Source organism: Perca flavescens, chromosome 9 (assembly GCF_004354835.1).
Source record: "Perca flavescens isolate YP-PL-M2 chromosome 9, PFLA_1.0, whole genome shotgun sequence".
Lineage (NCBI taxonomy): Eukaryota > Metazoa > Chordata > Actinopteri > Perciformes > Percidae > Perca > Perca flavescens.
The window spans coordinates 15443100-15467232 of record NC_041339.1 but is presented as its reverse complement, the minus strand read 5'-3'; the positions used below and the strand labels follow the sequence as shown (position 1 = coordinate 15467232).

The 24133-nt window shown below is 41.1% G+C and overlaps 3 protein-coding genes across 3 annotated transcripts; 1 reads left to right on the top strand and 2 right to left on the bottom strand.

The window, feature by feature from the left end:
• Positions 1 to 90: 90 nt before the first annotated feature.
• mutyh (mutY DNA glycosylase) lies at positions 91 to 9387 on the bottom strand. Its single transcript, XM_028587592.1, is given in 16 exon segments — positions 91 to 500; positions 609 to 659; positions 847 to 996; positions 1097 to 1242; positions 1896 to 2034; positions 2036 to 2046; positions 2665 to 2752; positions 3327 to 3471; positions 5138 to 5235; positions 5333 to 5446; positions 6094 to 6165; positions 6255 to 6296; positions 6417 to 6490; positions 6576 to 6615; positions 7642 to 7772; positions 9176 to 9387. Coding segments are annotated over 16 exon segments (1527 nt in total). The 5' UTR covers positions 9261 to 9387; the 3' UTR covers positions 91 to 359.
• Positions 9388 to 9895: 508 nt separating this feature from the next.
• On the bottom strand, positions 9896 to 13656 carry armh1 (armadillo like helical domain containing 1). The gene is given in 12 exon segments (XM_028588289.1): positions 9896 to 9988; positions 10080 to 10161; positions 10267 to 10344; positions 10516 to 10645; positions 10901 to 10973; positions 11280 to 11396; positions 11616 to 11700; positions 11878 to 12074; positions 12316 to 12359; positions 12361 to 12468; positions 12570 to 12638; positions 13134 to 13656. Coding segments are annotated over 12 exon segments (1215 nt in total). The 5' UTR covers positions 13340 to 13656; the 3' UTR covers positions 9896 to 9962.
• Positions 13657 to 15482: 1826 nt separating this feature from the next.
• mpnd (MPN domain containing) lies at positions 15483 to 23938 on the top strand. The gene is made up of 13 exons (XM_028587660.1): positions 15483 to 15703; positions 16210 to 16412; positions 16611 to 16832; positions 17688 to 17787; positions 17875 to 17953; positions 18031 to 18127; positions 19091 to 19163; positions 19266 to 19342; positions 21033 to 21201; positions 21902 to 21972; positions 22695 to 22784; positions 22908 to 23000; positions 23107 to 23938. Exons 1-13 carry the CDS (start codon positions 15700 to 15702, stop codon positions 23191 to 23193), a joined length of 1365 nt encoding a protein of 454 aa, XP_028443461.1. The 5' UTR covers positions 15483 to 15699; the 3' UTR covers positions 23194 to 23938.
• The last annotated feature ends 195 nt before the right edge of the window (positions 23939 to 24133 follow it).

Sequence of the window (24133 nt, the reverse complement as noted above, 5' to 3'; positions counted from 1 at the left end):
ATACTGCTTGTAAAACATGTAGTCATAATATCTATAATGAGGTCACAAATAAACTACACTGCTGATTCAATAAAAGTCCCTACAGAAACATCAGAGGAGCAATATACATTTTTAATTACAGTTTAAAAAAACAGATGTTTTAAAATATCTGATGGCACTTTGTATTTGATTCCCACAGATGGGACCATGATACCAAAGTAATTGGCAACATAGGGCTGATGCTTTGACAATAAGGCATATGTGCACTTTCGCGCACACAGACACACACACAGACCCACACAGACCCACACAGACACACAGACCCACACAGACCCACACAGACCCACACACACACACACACACACACACACACACACACATCAAGATTCCTGTTTAACTGTGTTGAAGAAGGAGCTGAGGGAGAGCTGTCTGCTGCCACTGTTAGCGGCACTCTTTTTTTTTGTTGAGGTTTGTGGTGTCTTGTCATTCTTTGTTCCGGTCTGCTTCTGCCTTTTCCCATCCTAAGCGAGAAAAGTAAAGACAAATGATGACTGTGTAATCTGTTATTAGTATAGGATTATAGAATAAGGTACACATATGTATACATATACATACCGAAGTATACTTACCTTAGAGGTTTGTTCTTTTTGACTGTCCACAGAATCGCAAAGCTTCACAATCTGCAGGAGTTAACATGTTGATCCCATTAATTCAGACTGAACATAAACAGATGTGGACACTCACTCAGTCCTGCTGTCACTTCTTTCTGAAACAAACTCAACAACTACCCTTAGCAGCAAGTGTCTCTGCACACCAGAAGTACATTTAGGGAAGTAGATTCCTGTTGCAAAAGCAAAATAAAAAAACCTTTTTCACTCCTGTGGACACAGCAGCTTCCTGTAGAGTGGACCTGGTGAGCCACTGTGCATTTTCAGTCTGTGTTTGTGTGTCAGTGTCCTTCAAACACACACTGTGGACCACGTATGTCTGGTGAATGTGGGAGAAGATGTGAACCACCTGCAAACAGCCAATCAATGAGCCATCAAAAAGGGTTGTTACACGGCTGCACGCCATTTAAAAGTGTGTCTGACAGAAAGATGGTAAACATCAAGCTTACCTCTCCCACATACTGGAAGAGGCTCTCAGTCAGATGGGTTCCCAGAATCCCGCTGATCTGAGCACACAGCGCCTTCTTCCGTTTCATCTCAGAGCTCTTCTCCTCCAGCAGAAGATTTGGAAACTCCCACAAGCCTGCCAGCAAACCTGTCCACACACACACACACACACACACACACACACACACACACACACACACACACACACACACACACACACACACACACACACACACACACACACACACACACACACACACACACACACACACACACACACACACACACACACACACACACACACACACAAAAAAACCTACAACTTTTGTTTGATGAAAGTATAAAATCTCAACCGACAGATTTATAGGTTTTGTAGGCTTTGAATTGTAGTTGGCTTTGAATTGTAGTGGAGTAGAAGTATAAAGCAGCAGAAAACTCAAGTAGAATTGTACTGATGTACAGTACTTGAGTAAATGTACTTTTCCAACACTGAATTTCTGTATTTAGTCTTTCTTTAAAGTTTACCTGACTAGTAGTAAAACTATAATGAAAATATCTGCCAAAATGAACCCTCACGGAAATGAAGCTAAAGCTGCAGAATGATTGAAGTCTAGCGGAGTTATTATGGACCAATGAATCGCCGCTCACAGCCACCATTTTTTCAGCGATTCAAATCAGGAAGTTAAAAACAAAAACAGCAATTCACTCTGATTATCCGGCAGGAGACAACTTCATTTTGCAGCTGACTCTGGACCACCACAAACAGATCCCCCGCTAGGAGGACACACTGCAGACACGGACCTTTGTTAGGCCTCTGTGTGAGCAGGTACTCGTCCTCTCCCTCCTCTCCACGTCTGATCACCACACAGGTCAGAGTTCGCTCCACTCGAGGAGGCTTCTTTGCCGGCTTTCTGGGGAAGTTCTGAACACCCAACACATGTCCCACTGTTTACTGAGGGAGAAGATAAAGTACTTACTTAATTATAATAACATGACTACATGAAGGTCTGAGCAGGGGCAATTCTAGGATCCAACCTTTAGGGGGGGGCTCAGCCCCTAATGAGAACGTGACATGGATATAGTGCATGCAAAAGTGATAACCTCCCCACCCCCTGGAATAACCAACTTCTTCTCTGGGACTACCAACATTGAACTTTATAGCCACACTCCTGCTCTCCCTCTAACAGATTAGATAGTTGTGCCAGACTCCCAAAAGGTGGGAGTCTGGCACAACCAACTCCGATTGGCCAAAACTACATTTCTGTTAACCCTTTCCTGGACTGGGTTACAGGTGCATAGCATCGGCGACAGACCCACATGGATATGGGATATTAAACCTGTTTCAAGCCCTTTGAACCTGTAATTGTTTGTCCTCTGTCACTAACAGACATGTTTGCAGCACTAACTTGAAGCACCAACATTAATTTTAAAAAAAAAAAAGTGTTTATTATTATAATTTTTAGGGGGGCTGAGATGAAATTTATGGGGGCTTGAGCCCCCCTGATAAGGGTCTAAAATCCCCCATGGGTGTGAGAGGTCTGAGGATGAGAAGAGGACTCGGGACACTTACTACAGTCTTCTATGTCAGGCAGGCTGGACGGCTTCTTGTCCAGCTTCCCCAAGAGCTTCCTGGAGTTTTTCTCTTGTTTGACGTGAACCTGCACATTCACACGCAAATCCCAAACCTTTTCAATATGATCCAAAGCATTAACCATCTATATTAGCACTTTTGCAAAGCACAACCCATATCTAGAGATGGCCCGATACCACTTTTTTGCTTCCCAATACCGATTCCGATACCTGAACTTGCGTATCGGCCGATACCGAGTACCGATCCGATACCAGAGTGTCATATATTTCATTATGTTTTAACAGCTGTATACTACTATTCCTGTAAGGGTGCGATGTGATTTCTATTTTTGTTGTCAGTCTGGCTCAGGTTAAACTCTTTGTGAAACATGAACAAACACAAACAATGAATGCCCCAGAACTTTCTTTTATTCTCCAGTTTGACAGTCAGTTATAACGGAAAAAGAACATAAATAAACTACTTTAATGTAGATTTTCTTTAGGGCTTTATTACGTGGTATCGGATCGGTGCATAAACTCCAGTACTTCCCGATACCGATACCAGCGTTTTAGGCAGTATCGGAGCCGATACCGATACTGGTATCGGTATCGGAACATCTCTACCCATAACCAATACTTAATAACACTAGTTTGGAACCTTACCTTGCGGAAAGAGTGGCAGTGAGAGTGTACGGGACACTGGCTGCAGAGTGGTCCTTTGGGAGTGCAGACTCGTGCTCCCAGCTCCATCATGGCTTGGTTAAAGTCCCCGGGTCTCTCAGGGTCCACCAGTGTATTGGCTAGACTCCTGAAATAGAGCAGAAAAACATTTAAAAAGCTGGAATCATCATCATCATCATCAGCATATTTATTTAAGCAATATATTACTCCAGAATGGATGAATCTTAAAGGTCCCATGGCATGAACATTTCACTTTATGAGGTTTTTTCACATTAATATGCGTTCCCCCAGCCTGCCTATGGTCCCCCAGTGGCTAGAAATGGTGATAGGTGTAAACCGAGCCCCGGGTATCCTGCTCTGCCTTTGAGAAAATGAAAGCTCAGATGGGCCAATCTGGAATCTTGCTCCTTATGAGGTCATAAGGAGCAAGGTTACCTCCCCTTTCTCTGCTTTGCCCACCCAGAGAATTTGGCCCACCCATGAGAGAGAGACATCATGGCTTGAAAACAAGCAAAGCATGGCAGTTGGTAAAGGCCGCACCCCAACCCTCCACCTTGCCCCACCTCTCTCCTCCTCAATAGCATTTAAAGCTACAGACACAGAATTGGCACATCCTAAGAGGCGGGTATGGCTGCAGCCTGGAGTGTTCCACGTCATGCCGTCCCGTCTCATGCCGAGGCGTGTCCAACGTTAAGTTCAGAGGGTCAAAAATACGAAATCAAATTATTTTCCAGATGGAGTCACTGCGTCAGTTTGGTTTGAAATGTGCTGGGGACAGAGACGCAGATTTGGAAGTACATTTCCAGAAGTGCTGGGTACAATGACGCATTAATTTTTCTCTTTCATGCAGGTCATGTTTGAAAGACGCTGTCCTAGCTTATTGAATAAAAACATGGTTTAATGTACGTAAACAATGATCAATGATTACCAAATTTCTCTCTCATACTGCTCCTCATAACTACTGAAAACTGTCAAAAAATCAAACCCAAAGTCCAATTATTATGGACGTTATCTGACGCGTTTCTGCTTCACATTTTCAGCAGGGCAGCGGAGCGGCTGTGGGTTGACTCACAGGCTTTATTAGTCATAACGTGAAAAAGCTTAACGTGGTTTAATGTAGGCTACCTAAATAATGATCAATCATCACCACATTTCTGGTTAGATTTTTTGACAGTTTTCAGTGGTTATGAGGAGCAATATGAGAGAGAAATTTGGTAATCATTGATTACATTTAAATTTTTTTCCTGTGCTTTGATCACATAAAAAGCTAATTTTCATTTGCCAAGTTCATTTTCAGATTTGGATTGAAATAGCTGAAGGAAATAAAAGTGAGAGTGGTCTGCAGCATTCAGCACAAGCATACAACACCTTTTGAATTCGTACCAAATCCAGTTTTCTCTTTTATAAAACAGGATTTCCTAATCTAAATATCTAAATCTCACCTAAGAAAATATTAAACAACAACTGTTGCCTGGACTCATCTGAGACAACCTCAAACACACAGGAATCATTCTGTGTAGACAAAAACTGTCCTCGCCAGACAGACTTAGAACAGGTTCGTTTATGAAAGCCATTGAAAACTGTACGCAGAGTCGATAATTGACCAGTAGAGACGCGGGTTTGAGTGACAGGCAGACATTGATGTTTACTGCATGCAGAACTTATAAAAGCAGGCACCAAATGCAAGAAAAACAACAACAACATTAAAGCCATTCGTAGATATTAAAGTAGGTGTTGGGAACAAAGTCTAAATGCAGGTTCCTTAAGGATTTTAGTCTGAAGTGTAATCTCACCAAAGTGCCTCTGTTACTGCAGGACCTGTGCTGTCAGCTCCGATGGCTCTCAGGCGACACAGCACCCGAATCACATTGCCATCCACGGCTCCAGTAACCTAGGCAACAGGGATTTCTTTTTTCAGTCGTCAGTGATACACGGGGTAGTAAAGCTAAGTGTGGCCTAAGAGTTTGCTCTGGCCCATAGACACACACCTGAGCCAGTGCAATAGAGCCTACAGCTGCAGCAGTGTAGCGTCCCACTCCAGGCAGCTGTTTCAGCAGGCTGTCGACCGTGCGAGGCATCTGCCCCTTGAGCTCTGACACCACCTACAACAGGCAAGTGATGCAAGTGAACAACCTTCACCACGATATTTCATACTAAGTCATTATGACGTGCAATTTTAAGAGGTAAGTAATTTCATAGTCTATATCCACAACGTTCCACTTCCGGGATTGCTCTGGTATCTTTTCGGCCGGATTTCCGTTACCGTCCGCTTTCTTTGTGTTGGAATTTTTAACTCTGTTGGATATATGAGGACTATGGTTAACTGCTCCTCAGATCTCTGCAGGGTAAAATCAGACAGCTAGCCAGACTATCTGTCCAATCTGCGTTTTCTGTAGCACAACTTTTGAACGCACATATGTTCCACCAAAACAAGTTCCTTCCTGAGGCTACTTTACAGCGGCACCGGGGCTCCGTCCGGCGCTTAGCATCGCCCATGAGGATTATAAATTGGTTTAAAGAAATGCCAATGAACCAGAGCATGTCTTTGTCCCATCCTGGAATGCTGTGTGGATTAGCCAGACCCTCCTGCGCAGCGCTGTGGGGAAAGGTCTGGCAATGCGAGACTAGTCATTTCATAAATCTTTGCACTGAGCCACACATTTAGAGTGAATGAAGAATACAGAAGGCATCAGACTAAAATGCAGATATATGTCAGAGAAAGGACTGATTTACAAAACACAACACAGACCTTTTGAGCTCCTTCATGCAGCCTTTTTCCTCTGGAGTAGTAGCCAAGACCCGCCCACATCTGGTTCACTTCCTACACATAAATGAAATCAATAAATTCAGTTTTAAATCAATACTATTTTAAAATCACAATCATCTTTAGCGACTGCTTTTAGTAGTCACCTCTAGAGTGGCAGCTGCCAGATCCTTCACCGTGGGCCAGCGCTGGAACACAAGTGAAGAAAGAGTTTAAATTACACATAATGCATGTAATATATTACACAATAATACATTTAATATATCACAAGGCCTCCAGTGAAATGAACAGCTCCTGGATGAACCTACCTTCATCCATTTGATGTAATAATCTATCACCGTGGCAACTTGTGTCTGTTGCAGCATGATTTCTGAAACCCACACTAAAACAAAGAGAGAAAACGCTCTCATAAAGAGTGTCATCAGCAGATTAAGAGGTTTAATTGTGACAAGAAAACATCTTCTTACCTGCATATGTCCTGATGTTGAGGTCTGACTCGGTCACAGCCTGTAAAAGAAATACAAGGAGCCAGTCAATTATAGCATGCACAGATGAAACCCAAGAGGCAGCATTGGGCCCTCCTGGAGTCCCTGTAACATGGAAACCCCAAATATCCAAACCAAATCTACAAAGGTCTGATTGCTCTCATGACTTGTAACTCCCCTAAGGACCAGCTGCTGGGCCTAAGGGGAAGTAATAAATAATAAATAAAAGGAGAAAGAAAATAGATAGGGCAACGCAAATAAGGCTTCTACAAGGCTACAGCATTGTTTTTAACATGTGCATAATCCAAGATTGGGCATTTTATTATTCAGTAATAGATGCATGTTATTGTTTAGTAATCATAAAATACTGTCAGATATCATCGTTAAGAGTCCTAGTATAATTTACTGTGGTTATGTAAACCCTGTTTTACTTTTAGGATCTGTACTGTGACTAAATAAGTCATTAAAAACACTAATGAAACCATCAGATCTCAGTGTCAAAATAAAAAAAGTGGGTTTCATGTAGGGCTGGGCAATATGGAGAAAATCATATATCACGGTATTTTTGACCAAATATCTTGATATTGATACAGAGACGATATTGTAGTGTTGACTATTGGTGCTTCCACAAAATATTTACACAATGAGAGTTTTGATAAATAATCATCAGTAAAATGGATATAATGACTAAGTGGGTAAAGGCAAATAATAGAACAGTTACATCAGTCTGGTAAGTTCAGAAAATGACATCACTTTACTGTAATACAGCCTTTAAAACCAGGAAAAGACACCACTTATGTCATATCACGATACTACGATATCCAAAATCTAAGACGATATCTAGTCTCATATCACGATATCGATATAATATCGATATATTGCCCAGCTCTAGTGTACTGTGCTCTATGTACACTGAAGTAACCATATGTCTGAACCAAACTACAACACCTTCTGTACGTTTATAATACAAAATGAAAGTCTGCACAACCAAATACATGTATTAAAAAATTTTTTTTTCAAAACCAGTGAAATAAATGTTTCTCTCTACCAGAGTCCTCCATGGCAGCTCTCTCTTCTCCTTGTCGTACCAGTTGAGGAGCTGAGAGCGCAGCAGCACAACATCAGTAGGATCATGGAAAGTGTGGTATGTTGACGGTGAGGAGGCATTCGTGGTGTTCTCTGGAAGACCAAAAACATCATTCTCATTCAAACTAAACCACTGATGTTAAAGCAATACAATATGTATCAAATACCCCAGGATGGGGGTTAACAATATCCAGTGGGCAGATTTCTTATGTCGTAGCCTAACTTTTTATTACTGGTGATGAGTTTCTCACCCATCATTGTATTTTGTATTAAAATGTGGGCTGGCCCTCTCTCACCATCCGGACAGAGAAACATTGTTTACTGTTGTTATTTACAAAAAATGTATGTGGCAAGATTCCCCTATATCTGTCTTCGCTGCTAAATGTTACTAACACAACATCACTGACACACATTATACTTTTCAAGCCAGGCATCATTTGTAAATTAGTAAAGAGTGCTTTTAGCATTTTACGCTCCTGACAGATGGAACTGGCTTCAGGCGTCTCTTAAATTAGAACAACTTGTTTCCATTGGGACATTCAAGATGATGCTTGATGCGTGGCGGTGATGGCGCAGTGGATGTGACACATGCCTTTGGTGTGGGAGATCTGGGTTTGATTCCCACTGAGATACATCTCCCAATGTGTCCCCTGAGCAAGACACTTAACCCCTAGTTGCTCTGATATTACATATTATTATACAACTGTAAGTCGCTTCGGATAAAAGCGTCAGCTAAATTACATGTAATGTAATGCTTGAAAATGTGTTACAAAGGGACTGCTCTTGTATTTAATAGCCCTCTTATTCATCTACATCAGTGATTGTCATTTGTTTTTATTGTTTATATGAACTGTAATTCTGTGATTGTTCCTTCGTTATTTTTTGTACATATTGTAAATAGGGTATTGTTTTATGATCAGATTATTTAATGATCATATATTATTTATGTGTACTTTAATTCTTTTATATGGTTTTATTATTAAATCAGGGCGTCATTAGAGTTATAGCTTGCTCTCAATGGCCCTTCCTGAATATATAAAGGTTATTTATTTACATTTCCTAGTTCATAACTGCTTTATAAGGCAAAGGTCTATTTGAAATAATATAGAATGTATTACATGTAAAAGTGTGAAATTGAACATCATGGGCCCACAGGATTAATGTGGTCATTTCGGAGGCTGTCACTTCACCACTTAGTTAAATAAAAACCTTTCTGACACGGTTTGAAACCCAAAATGCAGACAGTGCCTTACATCGTTCGAGTGTCCACCTGAGTGATGTGTGAAATGATGGTCTGAGAGGTAATGAGTTCTTTTATAAATCTCAGGCATGCAGACTACAGAATGTTTGCAGACAGACATCGACAGACAAATGTGTTTCTGGTTCATATAATCACTATTATTAATAATGTGGATAAATGAAGTACCCAACATGTGTGTCTTTTAGCACAATTACGATAGTTAAGTAACATCAACATTGTTGGAATCTAACGTTACCGTCTTTAACAGCTGTGTGTGACCTCTTCCTCTTTGGTTTCGCCGTATCTACCATCTCCAGTCCGGCTCTTTTGCCTTTAAGCATCGCTGAACGTAACCTGCTCATTTTAAAATTCCACGTGTAAAGATTTACTTCATTTATCTGCGCACAGCTCGAGCACTACTTGTTTACCTCACGGATTCATGTTGACTCCCGCCACGTTGAGCACGGATGGTCGCTGCTTGTCCAATCCGCTGCAAGAAAACAGCAGACGTACGTGTTACGTCATATCCGGTAGGAGGGTCAAACTCAAAATTGAGTAATGGCAAGTCTGTGTGGTTGTGCAATTATAATTTCATATAGATTATTATTGATTATCATTATTGTACCCCTGGATTGGAGAAGGCATTTATTTCACGAGTGCGTATTATAGACTGTAAAAAAATAATAAAAATGTCAATTATCATTTAAAAAACTTTAAGGAAGCATCTTTGCAAATGCTGTGAGGAACAGTAAAATGCTTAAATATCCCTTTGACAGGTCTAAATCACATGTCGAGTTAAGCAAACTAATTACAATTCAGTGTAAAACTCTATTAAAACAGTGTATTTTTTTCCTTGAAATCACATGTAAAGTCCTAATTGATTACTTTTAAAAATAATTAAAAAAGAAAAAGAGAGACAGCAAATCAAGAATTTAACTTCTGTAAGTCTTTAATGACATAAAAGCAGTACGTACACACATGTTCTAGTTTATTCATCTCCATTATTAAATTGATTTGTCCCTCATATCAGCCTTCAGAGTTGGTCACAGTGGTTGGTCACCATCCAAAACTGGAATGCAAAGATTCCAAGAAATAATTATTCTCACATGATACAGGCGACCTAGGAAAAAAGGATTTGTTGAACAAATAAGGATCATTACCTTCAGTTATGTTAACCTTGTTAGTTAGCAGGAGTTCTGCTTGTGTTTCATCCATATTCATGTACAAAGTGTCAGCTTGGTGCTGTAGAAAGACGGGGTTGAATCAGTTAGTGCTGCCTTTTAGCAGCTTCTGCAGTGACATTTTAACTGATGTTATCGTAGCATTTAGTAAGTTATTAAAGCTTACCATGAAGGCTGCAAACAGTGTGCTGCCAATGCCTCTCTTCACATGTTCCTCAATAACTGGGTATGAGTGGACAAAGTGCTGGGCAGAGATAAAAGTATTAGTGTGTGTTTGTGCATGCATATGTACAGTGTGTGTGTGTGTGTGTGTGTGTGTGTGTGTGTGTGTGTGTGTGTGTGTGTGTGTGTGTGTGTGTGTGTGTGTGTGTGTGTGTGTGTGTGTGTGTGTGTGTGTCTGAAAGCAGGGATGTACCTTCAAGGCCAGACTGGCTTGTATTTGGGACTCAGTGTGTTCTCTGTTGCCCATAGCGTACAGAAGATGTTGGATCACTCCGAGAGAGAGAAGCTCACGAGAAACCACTTGACTGTCTTCAGCCAGCAGGCTTTAACACATTCAACACCACAAAAATATATCATATATTATATATCTTATTATCCTTCCTGTATGACAGCAGCTAAAACTATAAGAAGATAAAGTCATTAAAGCAATATACTAGTAATACAAATTAAATACATTTCAGATTTGTTTTTACATATCACTATAAAAAAGAAAAGAACATCACATTTTCTGACGTTTGTTGTGTAATTAAACATTATTTCATTATGTCTAGTAGTTACACGGGACATATATTCCATACCGTATAGTTTTAGCTGCAGCAGCTTGTTGCACAAACACAGGCAGAGATCCAGTCATCTTGATTACATCAGACTCTGATAGGATTGTATGAATCAACAAAATATGTTATAGTACCTTGTTAATGGGACCAAATATATCACATTATGTCAAAAGTCAACTAAATGCCAGCACATTAACTGATGGGGTTTGGGTAGGTGGTAAAGTACGTGACTGGTTCAGAAATTGTGGAAACAATAAGCTTACCGTGGTTGGTCCTAAAGGAAAATATATTTCCTGTCACTGATCAGTCTAAAAAGGTTACTGTACTGTATCAGTCTTTGGGAGAAAAGTACTTACTATGCTTTTTAAAAAAACAACACACTTCAAGACCAAAGTGTCACCTTCCATATTGTGGTGCTGCTGCAATTCTTCTTTAGTAGGCCTCAGCAGAGTCACCAGTCCACTGAGCAGCATTGGCCTCACATCATAACACTTCAGGTCTAGGATCAGATTTGTAGCTGCCAGAGACATACGCAGGGAGAGAAGAGTCTTGAGTGTGGTGACATTAAAGGGCGAACAATTTATTACAGGATTGACAATTTTACAGCCACAGCAAAGGCTAGTGGATTTATCATTCGTATTGGTCTTTCAAAGTAAGTTTCAGCGCACACAAAAAAACAACCAATTAATCGGCCACATGTTTATCACCATGTGGTTTTAAACATTTCTCAGCTTACCTTGATTCTGAACCTCCAGGTGCAGGGACCTGAGCATATACAGCAGAGGCTCTACGATGCTGTGATGGGCCGTTTTCATTTTGGACTGTGAGAGAGGATAGTGAGAGAACTATTGTATTTCTTCTTATATGGTAAATGTATCACATTTTGCTATAAGGTCCATTGTGTGAAAGAGCAAGGATGAGGGCACATGCATGCTCTGAGAATGATGAAAGTGCATGCTTGCATTATTATATGCTTAGTGTGTACTCTCATGCTATACCTGCACAGTGTGTAATGTGTGCAGGACCAGCTGTTGGGCCTGAGGCGAGGTACAAGTCATGAGAGCAATCAGACCTTTGTAGATTTGGTTTTGATATTTGGGGTTTCCATGCGACAGGGACTCCAGGAGGGCCCATGCTGCCTCTTGGGTTTCATCTGTGTTTGACTTAGCTAAGCATTCTGCGATGGCTTTCACACCTGCAAGAATGTGAGAAAAAAAAAATAGATAGGGTGTCACAGATAAGGCTACTACAACGCTGTATAAATAATCCAAATGGTAAAAAGGAAAATACTTGAAATTCAAGTAACCGGACTATAGATAAACCTGAGGGAACATCAGCATGCCAGGTATAAAACAGTGCTAAACACTGAACTGATCATATGTGTAGTGAATGAAGACATTTGTATGTATTCCAGGAAAAATCTTTATCAAATTTACCATGGCTTTCACAGATCATCTCTTTGTACTTGCGACCAGCATTTGAGACGGAGGGCCTCGGACTTCTCCTCCTCTTTGGTCTCAGTGTGGTTCAAGATGTCCAGGAGAGTGAGAACACCTCCGTCCTCCAAGAACTCCACTAGGTGCTGATCACTGAGGGAAAGTCAGAAAAGTGGGTCAAAGACCAAACTACATAATGAGTCACACAGATACAGTAGTTTAAAGAGTATGATGCAGCATTTCATCTCACTCACTGGCCCGATGCGGAGAGGAAAATCCCAATTGCTTTAAGCTGCAGTCCCAAGAATGTCCCAAACATGTATCTGAATATTCAGTGAAGGACCTGGTCTAAGTTGATTGCATAGCCAATCCAGAACAGGAACCAGGAGTCGGCCTACTCCCTACAGAACTCAAAACTTTAAATGTCTTTACGTATGATTTGATTTCGGCCACAATATAGTTAAATGTGTGCATATTAAGGACACAGGGGGAAAAGTAGAAAAATAATCATTGACATGTGGTCATGCATTTAACCAACTCCCCTTCCTCATCCCTTTTGTCACTTTATCATATAGGTTTAATTGCACAAAGAACACCAGCATTGGTGCATAAAAAAATACAGTACAGGATCAATACAAAACTTGTATTAACTTAATTTTAAAAAAAAATGTGTCAACTATAAAGTTTAAGTAATCCTTACTGTTACATTCATCAATTGCAGCATACCATAATGTTTGCATAGGCTTTTCTACTAAAATCAGCAGGGCTCTAGCTAAAATATAAGTGTGTGTGGACAAACCTATCCAAACAAAGGATACGTGAGTCTCGTCCAGGTGGTGAGTCGAGCCAGGAAGAGGCTGGCAACCTGTGCGAACTCCAGCTCCAGCTCATAAAACGTCTTCCCTGTGTTTTGACTCAGGAAAGTGTTCAACATGCGGCTGCGGACTGTCCTGTCACCACGGTCCCATTCTCGAAGAAAACTGAGCACTCTGCCGACATTCGCTTGTTCTTCCTGTGTTGACATCTTGTCTGCCCTCCTTCTTTTCACTTAAGTAAAGTTGTGTTTTTTCATCCCCTCCATAAACCAGAAACAGGCAGAGTATGACTCCTGGCTGTAGCTGTCTGAATTTTTTTTTGTCTTCAAAAATAATAATTTTTCGCGAGCTTTATTTGCTCGTTTATCTTCTCCCCATAGCTTCTCCCTCACGTCCGTTGACGGTTGCTTAGCAACGTCCCCACAATCACTAACCGTGGTAAAGTTAGTTTTATTATTTGACGTTGGCTATTCGACACATTGGAAAAATCTATTATGCAGCTTGCCCTTTTGACCGATTAATGTCAAACCACTTTTGGTGAACTCAGCTAACTCCCCTACACATTGCACAAAGCTTCTTTAAAAAAAAAAAAAAAAAAAAAAAACATGCTTTGATTTTATAAATATTTTTTTAATGTAAAATAGATGCTAAATCTATTATGCAGCTTGCCCTTTTCATGTCAAACCACTTTTGGTGAACTCAGCTAACTCCCCTACACATTGCACAAAGCTTCTTTTCCCAAAAAAAACATCCTTGATTTTATACATATTTGTTTATGTAAAAAAAAAAATTGACATAGTATAAAAACTATAGCAGTACAAGGATAAAGTTTTTTAAAAAGACAGCATTAAATATGGGCATTATAAGGGAATAAAGTAGTCAATGTTAGAGGTTTGAAGTAATAGGGTTACAGCCATTGTTCAAGTATTAGGTTAGACCTCAGTCCAGGCTGGGGGAAAGAGGGAGGGAGGGGTTGTGCATATGGGCTAATATAGCCAGTAAACAGTGTAAGCAGTAAACAGTGGGCCAGTGGACAGTCAGTACATAACTGTTGTTATAGGAGGTAGTGGAAGTGGTGGAGAGGGAGGAGAGGCAGACAGACTATGCAGATAAGTCTATCTCTCCTCTTGCCTGGGGACAAATGACTTTTTCAGTCTGTCAGTTGTGCATGGCAGTGTGCGTAGTCTTGAGCTGATCATGCTCTTCTGCTTTGTGATAGTGCTGTGGAGTGGATAGTAGTGCAACAGGATGCCACCGTTATGAATATACTGTCAACTCAAGTATGCTATTGAAAGTATTCAAGCAACGGCAATTGGGCCTCAGCAACAATATTTCCCCCCAGGTCCAATAACATGTTGATCTAGCCATGTTGTTGGATAGTTTAATATCTAATATGAATCATAGCATGGAATAAAAACTACTTTTTTTAGGCCTACTGTTTTTGCAAGCAAAAAGGCAGAAATATGCTATTAATCAGCAGTTTTAAATGATTTAATATGATTACTGTGTACAGTAAATGTCAAAAAAAATCAGGCTATAGGTCTATATGTCAAGTAGCCTAAATGGTTGACAGAAATGTCAACTGAATTTTACTCTGAAAAGTAGCCCACTGGAGCAGAAGCATACAGTAGGCTATCAAGTAGGACTTCAAACTGTAGCCTAGAGTAGGCTATTTTAGTAAATGTGCACTTACTTTCCACATAACAGAGTAGGCTATTTTGGAGCCAAACACATGCGGGTGTTTCCTGTTGTGTGGTAGTCCTGTAATAACCCCAGGTAGGCTAGAGGTAACAGGAACTGAAGCCGGTTAAGAAGACAGCGCTGGAGATTTGCTGCCCTCCGCAGGCTGCTTCCCGGTAAATGTGCTTCTTTTCGGAGATAAAGAAGGAACATCTCGGTGTAGCCCTTTACAGTCTATGGTGTAGCCTAGTGGAGAAAACCACAGTAGGCTACAACATAGTCAAGTACGGGACAGGGTCTTATTATAACACCATACGAATCACCGACCATAGGCTATGGTATAAATACGCTATCATTTTAAGGATGTAGGCTACTTTTAATCTGCCTAAATGCCAAATAGCGGTTGGCTCACGCGCACAGGGCGACCACTTCATCTTTCCGGAGGAAACGCTAATTCATCGCTACATTGTTTACATTTCATTAACATTTAATACATGTCCTACAACCCCAAACCATTACTTAACGTTAATAATGACAGTGTGGTATTTTTAGCCTCATGAATGTGTAAATAATGGCAGATATAGACCGGCATATGGCACGTCAGACCGCCGTTCAGAAGAACACAGGGAGAGTGACAAGGACGGGGAGAGGGAGAAAGAAAGGGGAGGGGAACTGACATTAAAGCAACACAACAAGGAAACTACACCGCAGAGCAACAGACGCCTTCATTTTATGTTTTTGAATAATAGCCGGAGCTAGTGTGGCGAAGTGTAGGCTATCTGTAAAATCTCCCCGGAGCAGCTCGACCCCCGCACAGCTTCAAGTGCCCGGAAAAGAAGCAGCTTTGACCGAGTTGGATTTAAAGGCGCTCTCCGACGCTTTCAGAGATATGGGTGAGGATAATAAAAGAGGGGTTTAATTTTAATTCTGAAGGAAATTAACGGGTGGAGGGGGGGGGGGCAGGCCTGTTCTTGCAGAGAGAGCCATGCCTAATGGGAGGTGGAAACAAAAGGCCAACCGCATAGCTTAGCCGTAATTAATGAAATGCCAATTTAGAATATATTTTGCCTATTTTGGACCCTTAATATTCCTTTCACCATGATAGGAGCAGTGCTATCATTTTAGCTTGCTGCAATTATGAATGAAGCTGGCTTCCATTACAGTGGAGCATTCATTATAAAGTCATTATAGTTCAAATAATGGCTATTTGGCTTTCTTCCTGATGTAATTTAATACAAATCTGAGTGATATGACCTGAAAACATTATACATGCTTTAAGGTTAGCATTATTGCACCCACATATCACTCCAGCGACCTGAGCACATTAGGATCCATGTGTGTGTGTGTGTGTGTGTGTGTGTGTGTGTGTGTGTGTGTGTGTGTGTGTGCGCTTCCTCAGGCTCAGAGCCACCCAGCTCTCCACAGGTGGTGGAGGATGGAGGAGAGGAGGATGAGGAGGAGCTGAGTGGAGGGGAGGAGGCAGACCTGCGGTCCAGTTCCGGCCGGGGCTCCCTGCTGACCCGGAGAGGCATCACCCTGAGAGTGCTACTCAAGGATGGCCTGGTGGAGCCGGGGGACGGCGTGCTAGCAATCCACTACCTGGTAATAACACACATAACAGCTGGATACAGTAAGCATGTTGTTATACATTATTTATGCTGTGTCATGTGAGGTTGCACTTGTTATTCATATCAAGTGTACCTGACATGATATTAATACACACATCGCTTTTGAAGGAGCCGACCCTCATACATGTCTTGTTTCTTGGTTTAAAATGTCTCTCTTCTCTGCTCCCTTCAGGGTAAAAACTTTATAGGAGACCTGTTGAATGATGGGAAAATCAGGTGGGTGGAGACGGGCCAGATTTTTAACTCCCCTAGTGCCTGGGCAACACACTGCAAACGTCTGGTCAACCCAGCTAAGAAGTCTGGCTGTGGCTGGGCGTCTGTCCGCTACAGGGGACAGAAGCTGGTCCAGTACAAAACCACCTGGCTGCACAAGTACCAACCCAGCGCAGACATGGTGAGAGCAGTACATAACTTTTTAATTTTTCTTACTATGGTCAGTATATTGCCTTAAATATCCGAGGCAACATACTACCCTAAGCGGTATCAAGTTTAATCTGTGTCGAGGTCAAACATCATGACCCAAATTTTGGCATGAACAATGAAAAGACTGAAAAGCTGCTTCTAAACTTCTTTTTTTTATATATATATGGTTTAGTAACAAGAAAAAGTCGGTTTTAGGAGGGAATGATGAAGCTTAAATAAGATGAAGCCTTTAAAACTTTTTAGTAGTACAGTATAACCCAGCAATGAGGTTGCAGATTTTTTCAGAGCATACAGTTGGACAGAGGCAAGAGAACAGTACTTTGTTAATATAAAAATAAAGTCTCGTCACAGGTTGTGGCCTCGGTGTGGACATGAGCTGTAAGCCGGTTTCATTTAAAAAGAGTTTTTAGATGCCTGAAGAGCTGAAAGTATCCAGTGCACAACAGGGAGAAAAGCTAAACAAATATATTATTTTCTTTAAAAATTTCTCCATCTTATCAAGTCGGTTTTGTGTATAACTAATTCCCATGAGAGTCTTTTTTTTTTTTTTTTAAAGAAGTGAAAACATCTGCATGTACAGGAGAGTTTCCATTGTAATTAACATGTTTCAATAAAGAAGGGATTTCTGCTGATTTTAGAAAATACTTGAAACAAGTTGATTTACATTGGAAACATGAAATATTCTCACCTCACTGGCGGAACCTTTTCACTTGTTTTAAAAACGGAAGACTATAAGGACTCAAGTTCGATGCAAAAATGACACATAATGTGTTATACTTTCATACTGTCTGTATCGCTGTATCTACACTATCCTATGTCATACCAGAGCCTGGTGAGCGAGGAGGATGATGATGAGGATGAAGAGGAAGGGAAGACAGCTGTGCAGGCAGATGAGAAGAACAAGAACAGCAAACCTGGATTAAATGGTATAATTCTCAATATACAAGTTGCATGATTGTTTTTATTTTAGTTTCAACAAAGTGGAAATCAAATGTCCATCTTAACTGTTACAGACCTAATGGTTTCACGGAGAACTGACAGAGAGAGAATTCCTGTCAGATATTGCACCTTGGGCACCAGGGATGCTGCCAGGTACTGACTTATTCTGAAGGCTCAACGTAGTTTTAACTTGAACCATGAGTGTGATAGACTCTAACTTGTATCCTCAGAGATCCACACACACTCGTGGAGCTGTCGGCCTTCTCAGCCATCAACAGATTCCAGCCTTTTAATGTAGCCGTGTCCAGTAATGTCCTGCTGCTAATGGTACGTAACAACCACATTAAAACAGGGTAATTGAGTACCTTTGAACAGTTAAGTTACCAAGTTACCTGTAGGGCTGGGTACCGATTTCAATACCTTTTAGGCACTGACCGAATCGCCTCTAAAGTATCAAGTATCGAAAAATGCCTCGTCTTTCAATACCCAATATACCTGAGGAGTAAATCTCATCAGCGTGAGTGAGCCAATAAGCATGCAGAATGCTTCTACCAAGATCTAATAATGTCTGTGATTGGCTGCCTAACGTTACACGTCGAAGAGGCACGCAGGAAAATCTCTATGTTACACAGAGGCGGCTCACTTAGTAGGAGCTGAAACATAAAATACAAAGATCTGTGCCGTAATGTTGTCATTTATTTTTGTTTTCTAAAATTCAAAAAAAGCATCATTTAGGAAACCAGTATCGAAGTCACGGTAGTGGTAAGTCTCTCGCATTGCCAGACCTTCCTCCACAGCGCTGCGGAGGAGGGTCTGGCTAGTCCACACAGCATTCCGGGTTGGGAGAAAAATGTGCTCTGGTTTATTGGCATTTCTTTAAACCAATCGCAATCGTGATGGGCGCCCTAAGCTCCACTGCAAAATCGCCTCGGGAAGGAACTTGTTTTGGTGGAACGTGTACGTTCAAAAGTTGTTTTAGTCGTGCGAGAGAAAACTCAGATTGGACAGATAGTCCAGCTAGCTGTCTGGATTTAACCATGCAGAGATCTGAGGAGCAGTTAACCACAGTCCTCATAAATCGACCGGAGTTTAAAATTCCAACACAAAGAAAGCGGAAGGAAACGGACATCGGCGAAAAGACATGCATCCGGCATCCAGAATTTCCCGCGGCACCGAAGCAATCCCGGAAGTGGAACGTCGTGCATATAGACTACGGTATTGGTATCGGTACCGATATCTAACTTTTTGAACCATACCCAGCCCTAGTTACCTGCTTTTCATCCTCATCAGGACTTCCACTGTCACCTCACTACCAGTGAGGTGGTGGGATACCTCGGAGGACGGTGGGATACAAATACGCAACGTGAGTAAGATGAGAAAGTGACCGCAAGAAATATACATTAGAAGATAATGAAGCCATCTTTAACCCCAGCGTCTTTCTCTCTCTCTGTTCGTTTAATTTCAGTGCTGACAGTCTTAAGGGCTTTCCCCTGTCGGACCAGGCTGGCAGACAGAGACTCTGCTTCAGCTGTTGAGGAGGAGGTAACACATGAACAGTGAATCAGTAGTCTGCACTAAAAGCATGTATGCCTTTAGAAAACATGAAGTTCTTCCTGAGCTGCAGGACATTTCAGCAGCCAGCACTTGTCACCGTCATGCACCTGTCTTTCCAAAAGCCAGAAACCAAAGAACTGACTCTTAAATTTCCATCATTGGGAAGTTAACGTTCTATACAGTGCTGAGGGTGTTTTTGAGATTTTTGCACTTAAATTAGGTCTAAATACTAGTTTTTTTCTGTTAACAATCTATCTATCTATATATCTAAATATAAGCAATGTTAAAAATCCAAAAGTCTGTTTTAAAAGTGTTTCAAGATACAAGTTACAAGCTTTGACCGGCCTGTCCTGGGATAAAGACCTTAACCCGCATGTCGTCCTCGAGTCAAATTTGACCCGTTTTTTTAATATCAGAAAATATGGGACGTCGATAAATAAATAAAACACAACAAAACGTTTAAAAAAGCGATGAAAAAAAATGGTCAAAAGCATATGAAACGTCAAAAATAAGCACCCAAAACATTGGAAAAAAGTGATTTAAAATGTTGAAAAAAGTGACCAAAACAATGAAAAAAACAAACAAATGTAAAATACAAAACTTTGAAAAAAGTGACTTAAAACGTTGAGATAGGGACAACAGAAGTGTTTTTTTTTTCATGGTTGACGGGAAGACAACACAAGGGGATAATATGAAATCTCAAAATGGTGTAATTCCTTTTAGATTCTGTGCACCGATATACTGTATTGCATTTTCGGCCACTGAAAGTGGATCAGTTAACATAATATTGTGGTGGAATTTCCGGAAACACCATGTTGTGGTATGACGAGACTAAGGGAAAGCTCAGACAACATCAGCTCATTCATAGGTCACAGGTCAGGGGATGAGAATATTCTATCTACAGTATCTACAGATTCAGAGAGCCTACGTAGGCCACTACATGATAAGGGAATGTAATGTCTCAGGGCTGTCTCCTTTTGGAGGTCGGTGGGCCAGCCACACGACTTAGTATCTGTGTTAACGCCGCCTGCAGTATCTTTGTTCAATGTTCAGCTCAATGTAACCTCTCCAGCATGATGTCTATGGAGAGTCATTTATGCATCCAGGTAATGGTAGTTTCAACAGAGCTTTAATTTGAAAAACACTGGATTCAAAATGGATGAACACTGAAACGTCTTGTATTTTATATTTTTGAATCCAGTGTTTTTAAGTCTCCAGCATGAGTTTAAATACACCTTGAGGAGGACAGGAACTTCACAGAGTTGGGACGGCACTGCACAATAACACGTTGTGGTTAAACCGTACTGCCGGCCTAATTGTCTCCTCGATTGAGTCTTCATTAAATGCTTCTGCGTAATTCATCAAGGTCTCCCGAACCATCTTCACGTATGTGAAATGAGTTGTGTTGCTCCTGAGTTTTTCCTTAACAAATATGAAACGCAAACGTGAAACTTTGCAGTCGAAAGCCAAACTGTGACCGCCACAAAAACCAAATTGAGCTACAAATTCGAATTTAGGCTTTTAAAATGAGAAAAGTCTATCCAGTTATTGCTGAACTTCTTCTGTGAACTAGCAAAGTCCATTCTAAATCCCTTTTTACTCAAGTGAAAACAGACAGTTAGGCTTTTTTTTTTTTTTTTTCTTCTAATCGGCTTCTGTCGTATTGACTCCGCTCCAGATCTGCCAGAACCTGTTCATGCGCGGGCTGTCGTTGGTGGGCTGGTACCACAGTCACCCGCGTGGTCCCGCTCTGCCGTCGCTGCAGGACATCGACTCCCAGATGGACCATCAGCTGAGGCTGCAGGGTTCGAACAACGGCTTCCAGCCCTGTCTGGGCGTCATCTGTGGTACGTGCCGGCCTTCATACGCAGTGGAGGACTATATTGATGCAATCGATTTTTGTAATTCTCTGTGAAAACCTCGTCCGCAGGGAGCTGTGAAAACAGTTAGATAACAGACATTTTATTGATCCTGTGCCAGGAAATGATGTAGTATTGAATATTAATATACATTACAAAGCAGGAGTTACAAAAGGTCTATTTACAATATATGCAATTACAAAAAGTGTATGTCAGAAATAGTGACCCATGAGATTCACTACCTAAATAATTATGCAATGTATAAGAATGGAACAGGGTGATGGGGAACATTTGGTAACATAGGATACAAATATTGCACTTGAATGAAATGTTTATGAGGGGTAAAGTGTCCTTAGAGTGGATAGCAGCATTTGAAGGACGGTAATGGAAAAGGTAATAAATGTTTCAATTTTATTCTATTGTTTCGCTAGAAAATAAGGCAAAAAAGAGAGAGTAATGAATGTATGAAGAAAGTAGACAAAAGGAGCTGCTCCACAATGATTGCAGCCACATTGTAATGGATGTATTAAAAGGGAAATGTATGTGGAGTTTCTAAATCAGCAACAACTTACAGTATTTGCCACGGCATGTCAATGCGTCACCATTAACATGGACCGTGGTTGTCTCATCAAAACCTGGGCTTTCTGACCATCAGGCCAAACAGCTTTTAACTTATTTTCTCTTTCAGGACCATATTATCACGGGAATCAAGGTGTGGCGTCTACAATAACCCCATTCTGGGTCGTACCACCGCCTGAGGTGAGGACACAGGCATCACTATTACTCACCTTCTTATTCCATAGCTTAGCAAGCCCCCCCCCACCCCCAATGCCAAAGGTCCATCATTTAACCCCTTGACGCCTGAATTTATTCACAATTATATAAAAAAAATATTATGTGTGTTTCTGGCTCCAAGCTGATGCTGATGCTAAATTAAGTTGAGATTGTTAATTTGTCTATAGTATATGGAATAGATATACATTTAGGTATGATGCAAATTAGCGACAACAGGCATTATGGTAAAATTCTTTACAAAATGGTCAAATTAATAAAACACATAGTAGATTTCATTCATGTCACAAAGTTGTTAGAACTTCTAAACTGTAAATGACAAATACATGGATCTTGACAACGGCAAGAAAGAGAACACTCTCCTACTCCCTAACATTGACAGTAGTTTCTTTAGGGTTAGGGGTAGGGTTAGGGTTAGGGGTAGGGTTAGGGGTAGGGTTAGGGTTAATTTCGCTTCCGTGAACCGGATGTATCTCCCACTCCGACCGGTCCTACGAGAAACCAGTGCATGCAAAAGGTTCCTAGGTATGTATCGCATGTAAACATTTAGAGTCTTTTTAAATAACGACGGCCAATAATTCGAATCGCAAAAAATTAGGCTGGCTACCGGGCCTGCTTTGTCACTTAGTCTTTTCTGACAATTGTGCTCATGTTTCTGCTAAAGTAACTCATCGTCTGCCTTCCTGCAGCAACGGCCTAATGACCACGGTATCCCGGTGGCTGTAGAGGTAACCTACGTACAGGACAACTTTCTCACCAGTGATGTTCTCAATGAGATGGTACGGATACTGCAGCTTCAGCCCTACAGAAACACTGCGGAGGAATCCAAATTTGCGTGATGATTATTTTTGTGAATATACTGTAGATCCTGTGTACAAAAGATCTGTGTATTTCCTCCACAGATGCTGCTGGTCGACTACTACAGGACAGCTCCCGACATCGTCCAGTTCACCCAGTATTGGTGTCCTGATACGACCATGATGGACAAGATCAAGGTAGGATGATTATATATATATAGAAGATGGGCAGATATTATGGTGACGGTTCTAAAACTTTTCCAGCAGACCTAACTTGTACAACTTTCTCTCTCTTCTTCCTCAGGGCTCTCTGAGTTGCCACGCTCCCAAAGATCAGGCCTACTCTCAGATCTTAGAGCATGTCTACAGTCAGCTGGTGAACATCCACTGAGTGGATTTGCTGTGCATGTGGAACGTGACCTCCATCTTAAGTCGTTCCATTTAAAAAAAAAAAAAAAAAAAAAAAAACATTTTGTGCAGAGCTGACAGGACGGGAGTGACAGATTTACAATGTAAGAACATGCTTGAAAAACATTTAGATGCCTTGAACTCTCTCATGCTTGATAAATAAATAGAAGCATTTCATGGACCAGAATTAGACACGCATCTTACCGTTTTCCACATGGACCTATGTGCCTATCTGTGCCAGTATCCGGTGGTATGAGCAGATATTGCCAGATATGTACAACGTGAACGTTTAATGTGTTGTAATTGCCTTGATAGACCTAACCAATGGAGCAGCGGTTGGGAAAACAGTGAAAATTAGTCGTGCAAAATATTAGCAAAGTATGCAAGTGTGTCTTGGTTTGACCTGAACTGTTGGTGTTCCTCAAGTCAAATTGGACGGTCGCAATGTGGTGCAAGTAATTCCATTGTGCTAACCAATTTTCTTTTATGAACTTGTGTGTGTGTGTGTGTGTGTGTGTGTGTGTGTGTGTCTATTGTCCCCCTGTCAGATTATGTGAGACAGGAGTCCTGTTGGTTAGGACAGATATGTGCTTCCTCTTTACCTGTACTGTATTTACTACTAACTGTGGATTGTGTGAGGTCCGTGTATGAAGACAGAGCAATGCCTTAAGCCTGCTGATGATCCACGAAGCATTAAAATATACACACTGGAACTATTTAAAACACCACTCTTAGTTGTTGACTTTATTCTCAAACGTCAGCCATGCTCTGGTGATTTCAGTTAAATGCTAACGTCAGCATGCTCACAATGACAATGTAAACATGTTGATGTTTAACAGGTTTCATGTTAGGTTTCATGCGTGCTAACATTTAGTAATTAGCACGATAAACAAACGGGCAAACTGGCTGAACTAGGAGATGAT

What these genes read in the sequence shown, in the direction of transcription:
- mpnd (XM_028587660.1), top strand. An exon ending in CTGTCTGGGCGTCATCTGTG is followed by an intron (nt 21,202 to 21,901) that starts GTACGTGCCGGC and finishes TTTCTCTTTCAG; the next exon opens with GACCATATTATCACGGGAAT. An exon ending in CCATGATGGACAAGATCAAG is followed by an intron (nt 23,001 to 23,106) that starts GTAGGATGATTA and finishes CTTCTTCCTCAG; the next exon opens with GGCTCTCTGAGTTGCCACGC.